General features: G+C 30.9%; 1 protein-coding gene across 1 annotated transcript; it reads left to right on the top strand.

Annotated features, from left to right (window-relative positions):
* The first annotated feature begins 787 nt into the window (after positions 1-787).
* LOC133195008 (protein SLC31A2-like) lies at positions 788-1,910 on the top strand. The gene is made up of 3 exons (XM_061330928.1): positions 788-860; positions 998-1,109; positions 1,366-1,910. Exons 1-3 carry the CDS (start codon positions 788-790, stop codon positions 1,718-1,720), a joined length of 540 nt encoding a protein of 179 aa, XP_061186912.1. The 3' UTR covers positions 1,721-1,910.
* Positions 1,911-10,518: the final 8,608 nt, after the last annotated feature.

The raw sequence follows: 10,518 nt of genomic DNA, 5'->3' as shown, positions 1-10,518 counted from the left end.
TTCGTGAGAAAACTTTTTTTAAGGACATAAAATCCTTCAAACAAGTTTTGTGTACAGAACAAGGTGTTACGTAATAGTTGTCACTCTCTAAACATACAAGAGAGTTGTCATACAATCAATTCTATACAAATAATAAATTAAAGCTCTCAAAATCATTTTTAGGGATTTTTTTTTTTTTTTTTTTTTTTTTTTTTTTTTTTTTTACAATTTTTTAAATTTCTATTAACTTCAATGAGAAAATAAAAAAAAAAGAATATCGTTTTATAACATACAATTAAACAGATAGAACTTGAGATACTTTCCCTTTCTTTCTTTCTTTCCATCTTTCTTGATTGAATGTTGTTTTACGTCCCACTCGAGAATTTTTCACTCATATAGAGAGGTCACCATAAACCCGTGAAGGACTTCAAATTTTGACCTTTACTCGGCACTCAGGGCCATTGAGCAGTGAGGGATCTTTATCGTGCAAACGCCTGTCGTGACACGGGGCCTCGGTTTTTAAGGTCTCATCCGAAGGACCCGCAACTTTCACTTCAAAGTGCCGAGCGCATGGCGAAGAAACAGTTGCTACCTATTTTTTTTTTTATCGACTTAAGTCATTCGCGGCCGAGATTCGAACTCACGGCCTTCCGATCAAGGAGCGAGCGCTCTATCGACTGAGCTACCGTGAACGGTTTCCCTTTCTTGAACAATTTAAACAACTTTTGTGCAACATGACAAATATTTGCAAAGTTTACAAGTGTTGTCGTATGTTTATCTTTTCCTAATTTCTTTTTAGTTTTTAAAGATGAGTTCATGGTGGACAACTTTGACAAGAAGTCACGTGCTACATGAAGAATGGTGCTTGGATACTTATACTGGTGTGTATAAAATGATTTTGTCATCAGTTTAACATAATAATAAAGATAAACGAGATGACTTTGAAAAATATATATAGAATTGTATCTATGATAGCTTTTTAAATCTAGTTCACTTATTTATTTTGACTAATTTTTAGGATTGATATGTGCCATGGTTGCTGCTGCTGTTTTATCTGTAATATTTGAATTACTGGGCGTCATTATGTTAAGAATTGTATACATTTGTTGGCCCAAAGGAATACCTCTCCAGTAAGCAAAGTTCTTGAGGACAGACTGTTTTGATAATGTTTTAATTGGGTGCTTCATGATTAAGAAATACGATAATAATGGCATTCCTTTAAACTCACAGATGGTTTATCTAATATTCGTAATATTTTCAGCATAAACAAATTTTTCAACATAAACCAATATACATATACTAGTAGACATTTGTATGTCATTAATTTCTTTTCACCTTATCCACTTCTATAAATTTTCGATAAATTGAATTTATTTTCTTTTGTAGAAATTCTAAGTGTAACCCTCCCTCTCTATTAATTAGACTAATAACATCCATCTTCCACATCTGTGGAGTCATTATAGGCTATATCCTGATGCTGTGTGTCATGACGATGAATATTTGGATATTTTTATCAATTTTATTGGGAACGCTTGCAGGCCACCACTTTAAGCGAAAAACGAGAAAACAGGAAGCGGAAGGAGATCACCTACAGATAGGAGTTAACTACCCTGAAATACGATCCCGTAAAGAAACAGGAAGTAAACAATGCGAACCATTGCTTTACGTGGAGAGGGAACAAACCGGATTACAATCAGAAACAGAGCTTCTGAAACAGAAAATGAAAAGTAGTGAAACCTGAATAATATAATATAATTACCAAAAGAGTTTTGCAAGGCAATAGTGCCGTTCACTCAGATGGAATTTACTCCCATTTTTGGAATTCCTCAGGTGGTTCACTTTACAATGCATATAATGTTGCACCAGGTGAAAAGTTTTATTGCAAGGAAGTCTATTTACAGAAATACCAGGGGGAAATAGGCAATATCTATTTTTTATGACTGTGCATGGATGTTTCCATTATTCAAATTTCAATTCTTAAAATTACAACAGAGTATGTTTTTTATGAAAGTGTATTTACATTCACTGATTATTTTCTCCTTAATTTCTGTGAAAACCGATTACTGTTTATCGAAGAGGAGTATAAACAATTTACTTACACGAGTAGAATTGTTACATCTAGTGTTTTTAAGCCATCTGTATGGAAGGAATTTTAAAAAGTGTCAAAATTGATTATTCAATATTTTACATACTTCAAACTACTTAAAAGGAATTATTTATTGCAGAAAAAATTACATAACCCATTTACACGTGTACAGGTTTGTGTTTTTTTCTGCAATGTTGGAACCGTCCATTCCCTTAAAAACAAACAAATCATTTTATCATTCAAACAACCAGTTTAAATCTTACATTACTTAATAATGTTCATCTTTATCATTCATGGGTAAAAAAAATCCTTAGGTTTAAAATTTTTGAAAGCGTATAAATTAGAAGCATAATGTTTTTAAAAAAAACATGCTAAAATGATAGATATAACTTGTGATAAACATTAATTTCAAGTGCAACTTTAAGTCATGCTTGGGGAATTGCGATACTTGCTAAGTGTTTTGCAACCTTGAAGTACATGCATAGATTTAAGAACATCCTGTTTTCTCTGAACCTTTATGTGTTGGATATAATTGGGCTTACTTTTAACTACATGGTGTCAAGGGCTTTGAAAGTACACGCATTGTGAACTTCATTGGTCTCAGTCTCTTAGACAAGGAAAAAGCTCCCATTCATAATGTATTGGAAAGAGAAAATCTCAAACCTGCGACAGCATCATGTTATTTAACAAATCTAGGGGGAAATTTGATCAGGCAAAGAATTGAAACAAAATATTTCAGGTAGCCTGTCCTCTTCGCTGGTGCTAACATGTTATTGGACACTGAATAAATTTAGAGGGACTAATCTACATTTTATGAATGACCAAATAACAATCTAATGCAATATAGATAATATAGATATATCATTCTTTGCCTTTTTCATATTTGTAAAGTTAGATAGTTGGAATAAAATATAATTTTGTTTTCATTCTTTATTTTCAAAAAATACAACAGGAATTGGGATAAAATATTCTAGGATATTCCCGGCTAATCCTCACCTATGGTGCCAGGGGCCCATTGGATTGGATATATTATATTATAGATGTGCCATATACATATAAAAATAAACATTAATCACTAATATTTTTTTTTAAGTCTGTATAATTTCATTTTCTTAGATATATAGAAAAAAAATACAAATATTTGTTAGAATTGATAATTGATTTCTAGAAAATTAAGTCTCGCTGCCAGTGGGGCACATCCTTCGTCTTACAGAGTCAATAATATGTACCCCAACATGGCAGCACTACTGAAGGACAGACCCCTTCAGATAGTCAGACTATATTATTATTATTACAAAGCTAAAGAAATATCATAAAACCATTTATATGTAAAGTTAACATCTAATCTTTTATAGGTCTCATATTGATACATTAGGTTTGTCTTTACATAGTATATAATATCATTCATATTTTCTTCTTTGTTTTCATGTCTTAGCTTCATTTTTATCTTATATATAAAAAATGCTATGTAAGATAATAAATAATTGAGTGAAACAGTAGTTTTGTTTTCTTCATAGAAAAATCCCAATACAATATTTTTCCATTTTATATTCAAATTCAGACAATTTTCTAGATTAGCCCAAATCACTTGTACATTTCTACATTCAAAAATTTGATGTTTTGTATCTTCTAGTGTTTCACAATACGGACATTTGTTTGATACATTCCATTTGTGAACAGATTTGTTATTAGTCCCCTACCGGTGAAACCGGAGGGGACTATAGGTTTCCTCTGAGTCTGTCCGTCCGTCTGTCTGTCTGTCTGTCTGTCCCTCTGTCTGTCTGTCAGTCTGTCCCACTTGGTTTTCCGCACTTTTTTCCTAAACGCTAATAGATATTGAGCTGATTTTTGGTATGTGAGTGTATCTTGATGAGTTACAGATCAAGTTTGCATTTCGTTCCGCTTCATTGATTTTTGACGGACTTACGGCCTTTTCAATTTTTAGGAGTTTTCCGCAGTTTTCTTCTTAACGCTTTCAGATATTGTGCTGATTTTTGGTATGTGACTTTACCTTGGTTAGTTATAGATCAAGTTTGCATTTCGTCCCGCTTCATTGATTTTTGACTGAATTATGGCATTTTCAATTCTTAACGGAACCAGATTACACTTGCCGGTAGGGGACTAGTATTGCTAATGCAATACTCTCAGAATACTTGTTATTAAGTAGATTTTGCAATAGCTCAAATTAAATTCTGCTAATCGTTTATCTTTGATATTAGTAATTTTGGATTGATAGATATGTGTTTTATTTTCCTCAAAGTTGAAATTAAAACTTTTCGACCAAAATTTCTCAGAGTAGGGTTTTTGAAAAGATTTTTTGATAAAAATATCATATATCATTTTACTACTAATCAAATTTATCGGTAATCTTTGTTTATTTTCTAACAAAATCATTGTTTGATTTTTTGTGTTTATAAAAGCTCCTTTTGAAACATCGCGATATTTTTGTATAGGTTTCACAACTTTTTTTAAGGTATTGTATTCACAGATAATATTTGATTTGTTTACAAGAATATTATAAAAGTAATTGATGTCATGGAAGTTTCCGTTTTCGTCAAACAGGTCCTTAATATATAAAATTCCACTTTTTATCCAATCTGTGTAGAAAAGAATTTTATCATTAAATCGAATTAGGTTGTTTAACCATATAGGTAGAGACAATATTTCAATATCGGTCATCTCCCTTGTATTGTGTATTTTATTTTTACTATCGTTCAGCGTACTGAGTATTTCACATTAGAATAGCGGTAATGACTTAAATATTTGTTTTATTTCATCAGTATTGGTTGTATTCGTCTTAATAAGATACTCTGGTGAAACGAATTTCTCGCTATACAAGATGTGAAGAAAGACTTTAAAGATGATTGTTTTTCATTGAAGATTCGTGTTACCCATGCGACCTTGAGCGCTTTCAATTTACAGTCAATGTCAACAATTCCTATCCCTCCTTCATTCTGTTTTCCGATCAACGTATTTCTTTTTATCCGTTCTCTTTTCCCCCAAAGAAAATTGAAGATTGTTTTCTTTATTTTTTTAATGGTTTCATTTCTAGGATATTGTAATATAGTAGCACTATAATATATTTGTGTTAATGCTAAAGTATTAATTAAGGTACATTTTCCGTATATAGTTAACTTTCTATAGTTCCACATTGTCAGTCTTTTTTCTAATTTATCAACTTTTTCGGTCCAGTTTTTATCATAGCACTGATTAGAATCATGACCTATATATATTCCTAAGCATTTTACGGGTGCGTTAGTGATATTTATATCATATAATTTGTCATATCTGTTTTTAGAGGCCCCAATAATATTCCTTCAGATTTATTCTTGTTGAGTTGCATTCCTGATATCTTTCCAAATTGTTCGATTATTTTTATTGCGTTTTCTATAGATTTTATATCTTGTAAAAAGAGCGATGTATCGTCTGCGTGTTGGAGGATTTTTATTTCTTTAAGCATAAAGTCATTAGTAAAACCTCTTACTTCTGGTAAAATTTGGTAGTTTTTTGGACATTATTTCTACTATAAATAAAAAGAGCAATGCTGATATTGGACATCCTTGTCGAATGCCTTTTGTCATTTTACAGGTTCTAGACATCCAACCGTTATTTTTTATACGAAATACAGGCCTTTTATATATAATTTTCATCCATTTGATGAATTGCTCTCCAAAATTGAACTTTTCTAGGGTACTAAACATAAAGTTCCATTCTACAGAATCGAAGACTTTTTGAAAATCAAGAAGTAAAATTGCACCTTCCTTTTGCTTAGTTTCGCAGTATTCAAATATATCAAGTAAAAGTCTTGCATTTTCACCAATATATCTACCCTTAATATATGCAGATTGATCTTTATTTATTAATTTGTCTATAATTTTCTGTAGTCTGATAGCGAATATATGTGTTAAAATTTTGTAATCACAATTTGTTACACTAATAGGTCTATAACTTCTGAGATCATTCTTTTCTCCTTTTTTGTGTATCAGTGAAATAATTGATAATTTTTGCGAAAAAGTCATTTCCTCTCTTTCAAATGTTTAAGTTAGTGATTCATAAAAATATTTTTTAATGTCGTTCCAAAATATTTTAAGGAATTCGACAGGTAACCCATCAGAACCAGGGGATTTGTTATTTTTCATCTGTTTTATGGCCTGCGCACATTCAGAAATCGTGGGAAGCTCATCACACATCTCTCTTTCTTGATTAGTTAATTTAGGACATTCACAATCTTCTAAATATTCTTTTATATTTTCTACTTGGACATGATTTGTTGAGTATAGGTTTTCCTAAAAATTACAAAGTGAATCCATAATATCTTCAGTTTTTGTTAATAATTTATTTTCTTTTTTAACTTCATGTATTGTATTTGATGATTGATTTTTTTCTTTCTAATCTTAAAAAGTATGATGTGTTTCTTTCCCCATTTTCTATCCAATTTGCTTTAGATCTAATAAATGCACCTTTAGTAGTTTTAGCATAAATTTCGTCCAATTCTGCTTCAAGAACATTTCTCCTTCTCATATCTAATAAAATATAATTAATAAATCATGCAAAGCAGATGTACCTTTTGTGGTTACATATAATAATCGTTTAAAGAATTTAAAGAACTGCAAAGTGTGAACATGGAACTATAGTGTATCTAAAATGCCGTTTATGTTACTGTAATGTCGTAAAAAAGAGAACAACTTGGAAAATGTGTTTTGGCTTTTGTGAAATTGTTATTATTAAGAGTTTTTTTTTCAAAGTTTATTTTTTTAAAACTAAAGGCAAGTTCAGAATCTACGGAAGCGTATTAGTGCCACGTAATATATTTTTTTAAAGTTGGTAAATCCTATTCCAACTTTAATCTTGGCTTTTCCAACTTTAAAGTTAGCCTTTCCATCTTTAAAGTTGGTAATTTCAACTTAAATCTTGGCTTTTCCAACTTTAAGAAAAGCCAAGATTAAAGTTGTAATTACCAACTTTAAAGGTGGAAAAACCAACTGGAATTACCAACTTTAAAGTTGGAAAAGCCAATTTTAAAGTTAGAATTAACAACTTTAAAAACTTTTACGTAGCACTAGAATCAGAGTGGACTAAAACGTTTTTAAAAAGTGATCTGTATGCTCATAGCATTTTTTTTATTCAAGTAAATGAACAAAATGAAAGATTTTGCTCATTTTATTATTGAGCGATTTCACAGCTTTTTCAGTTTCATATCTTGCTGGATTTATTCAGTGACCTGTCCCGGTAGCCTAGTCATAGAAGGCATAGTAATCGGGAGGTCCCGGGCTCACTATTCGTTCTCAGCGCCACGTCAAACCTAATACTTAAACATAGGTAGTGACTGTTTCTTCGCCAAACGCCCGGCACCGGCACTAAAAGTGAAAGTAACGGATCTCTCGGTCCTGTGACACCATAGGCGTTGGCACGATATGCGAATAAGCATATACTTTCTTTGTAATTATCTCTTAAAATGCTAAAAAGAACTCCATAATTTTAGGGGTTGTTGAACATTTAATAGCATGTTAGCATGAACGTTTAATAGCATGTTCCACATACCTTTGCAGTAAGTAGATAATTTGTTAGTTGGCCTTTGACCTCTAGAGTCAGTAAAACATCCAAATATGAAACAAATGAGGCAGATATTGTGATTTCTTATATTTTGAGTTCAAGTAATAAAACAAGTTGAATTTTGAAATTCAATAAAAATAAGTACAGCTATATTCGTAATCAATACAATGTAAAATATAGCTAAATATCTAATTGAAGGCAACAACAAGTTCGCATGTAGAAGTTTTTGAATAAATTCTCAAGAATGCACAATAAGTGCCCGTCTGCATTCCAACAGATTGTCTCCAAAGACTACATAGATATTGTCAATGTGGAACTCCAGCATCTCTTTAATATCAACCTCAGACTACATATGTATAGAGTCAGAGTGAGCTTTTACGAAGTAATTTTGTAGATGAACAATCACAAAATATCATTTTTATTGAAGAAGCAGTTGTCTATGACATCAAAAAGCCTAGCTTTTAAAATTTATCATGAGGAATTGACAGTGTAGAAAAGTAAAAGATTTTGACGTGACTGGCTTTTGAAAAATTTTATTATTTTAAATTTTCCTAAAGTTCTTTGGAGTTTTTGAGAACCCACATCTGATTTACACCACTTCTCGAATACGCTTTTAAAAATCAAATGTTAATGAATTTTGAATGTTTATACACTTTGAGAAAGAACACAGATCAACCATATACATTGCAATATCTTGTTGGTTAAGTTCTAAAATTAGACTTTCAATCAAAAGAGTTTGTTTGTTTGTCTTAAAAAAAAAAAACATTTTAAAGATAAATAAGTCAAACTTATGAAACCGAATACTTGCATCGTTCGCTAGAGGTCCTTTTATATTCAATTGATATAGAAGGTACCTGTGGGAGCGGAATGTTTGTCAGTTAAACTGCCATTGATATATGCTACTGAATATACCTATTCTGCTTATGCATAGGTAAGCTACAAGGAAGTGATTAAAAACTTTACCAATTATTTGTAAACGAAAGAATATCAACGCTGCAGGATAGGTAACAACGCAGATAAAAATTACTCTTTTCCCCTGAACACAAGAGGTAAGGAATTTCTTTGTGAAGAATATTGTTTCAGCAGAATATTTGTTTTTCAATTAATTTCTATCATTCCTTATCATATAGTATTACCCGATTACAAAACAGAAAAAAATTGTATCGATATATAGATGTCCATTCTAAAACACTCTAAGCTCACCTGTGCGAGAGGCTCATGCAAGTTTTTCTGTCGTTTGTCTGTTTGTCGTCGTTGTTGTTGTAGTAGTAAACTTTTCAAGTTTATATCTTCCCATTTATAATATAATTTATTTCAGCCAAACTTAGCAAAGAATATGTTTGGGTGAAGTGGATTCAAACAGCTTTAAGAAAGCAATTCCAGTTAAAGTCACATTAGGGGATCAAAATATATAGTCATATTCATTTGCAAGCATTCTCAGGTAGTGTAGAATTAAATTTGTTTTAAACCTTGGTTAGGGTGAGCCACAATATTAATAGGGTTTTTCCTTTAAATTATTTTGAGAAACAGGTAGGCAATGATTATTACTCATATTAAAATGCAAGCAGCCTCAGGTAGTGAAGATCAAAGTTTGTTTGAATCATGGTCCACACCCGTAGAATGGGCCATGCATCGTTTTATAACATTTTACTTTCGGGTACATCTAAATAAGAGCAGGACCATGATAAGTAATATTAATATACAAGCAGCCTCTTGAAGTTGTTTAAATCGAAGGCATCCGTAGATAGGGTTTGGCTACAAAAAGGATCAAAATTTTACATTTATTTAACTAAAAGTGAAAAAATAAAATTATGTTTCATGAAATTTGTTCAAATCATGAACTCTTGGGGTTGGACAGGGCCACGAAAGGTGATCAGAGAATCGGGAATATATGGTATATCGTTAAATATACTATCAAGAGAAACATTGCAAATTAAATTAAATCTTATTTATCTTCAAACACAAGTTGTTTCAAATAGTTTTACAAAATCTGGGTTCAACATTTTTAGAATGTTGTACACAAGAGAAAACAATTTAAAAAAAAAAAATAATATTAGTATCGAGAACAACAAGGGCATATTAGTGATACTGATATTGAAGCATATCTAAGATGTGTAGATTCGGGTTTGGTTAAGTTATGACCCCTTGTGGCTAGGATTTGGCCACAATATGGAAATAAAATTTTACATAGGAATAAAGAAGAAACAATTTCATATGAAAACAATAGGGCCAAGGTGACTCAGGAGAGCATTGTGGCCCATGGGCCTCTTGTTTATTGTGATTGAAAGTTTCCCCTTCTCTTAGAAGGTGGTTTGCTTGGTAGATTACAAATTTACTAATCAAATTTATTTAAGTTCTCAATAAAAATTAAATGTGTAGAATGTATTTGAAAGCTTTGACTAGAAAAGAAATGGATTCAAGTTTTGTCATCAAAAAGAAACCAATTTTAAAGAATGATAAATCCTCCTTCTATTCATTTATTCATAAGCTTTATCTACGAAATCGGTGTTACGTAACACAGGTAAACTTTCAAAATATATGCAATCGATAGTCTTGACAGTTTCTACCCGAAGAAAAAAAAATGATACACTGTTCTGCTTTTTTGACATAGATTCTTCGCGAATAATAACTGGAATGCACCAGTCTGTTTCAGGTCTCTGGAAATTTAAGAATTGGACAATTCAAAATGACATATATTTTGATGCTTATCAAATGACTTTCTTTTTTTATTAGAAAGAAAAATCAATAATTCAAATACTTAACTCTGTGAAATCAATTTAAATGAGTTTGTGTTTTTATTATATATATATATATATATATATATATATATATATATATATATATATATATATATATATATATATATATATATATATATATATATATATATATATAAGAAT

Source organism: Saccostrea echinata, unplaced genomic scaffold (assembly GCF_033153115.1).
Source record: "Saccostrea echinata isolate AGI-Se365-2 ecotype Australia unplaced genomic scaffold, CSIRO_AGI_Sech_v1 ptg000001l, whole genome shotgun sequence".
In the NCBI taxonomy this organism is placed as follows: domain Eukaryota; kingdom Metazoa; phylum Mollusca; class Bivalvia; order Ostreida; family Ostreidae; genus Saccostrea; species Saccostrea echinata.
The sequence above is the reverse complement of the archived record's forward strand: the minus strand, read 5'-3'. Positions and strand labels throughout refer to the sequence as shown.

Coding starts and splice junctions, on each gene's coding strand:
- LOC133195008 (XM_061330928.1), top strand. CDS start 788: ATGAGTTCATGGTGGACAACTTTGACAAGAAGTCACGTGCTACATGAA. Junction 861..997: donor GTGCTTGGATACTTATACTG/GTGTGTATAAAA, acceptor ACTAATTTTTAG/GATTGATATGTGCCATGGTT. Junction 1,110..1,365: donor CCCAAAGGAATACCTCTCCA/GTAAGCAAAGTT, acceptor TTTCTTTTGTAG/AAATTCTAAGTGTAACCCTC.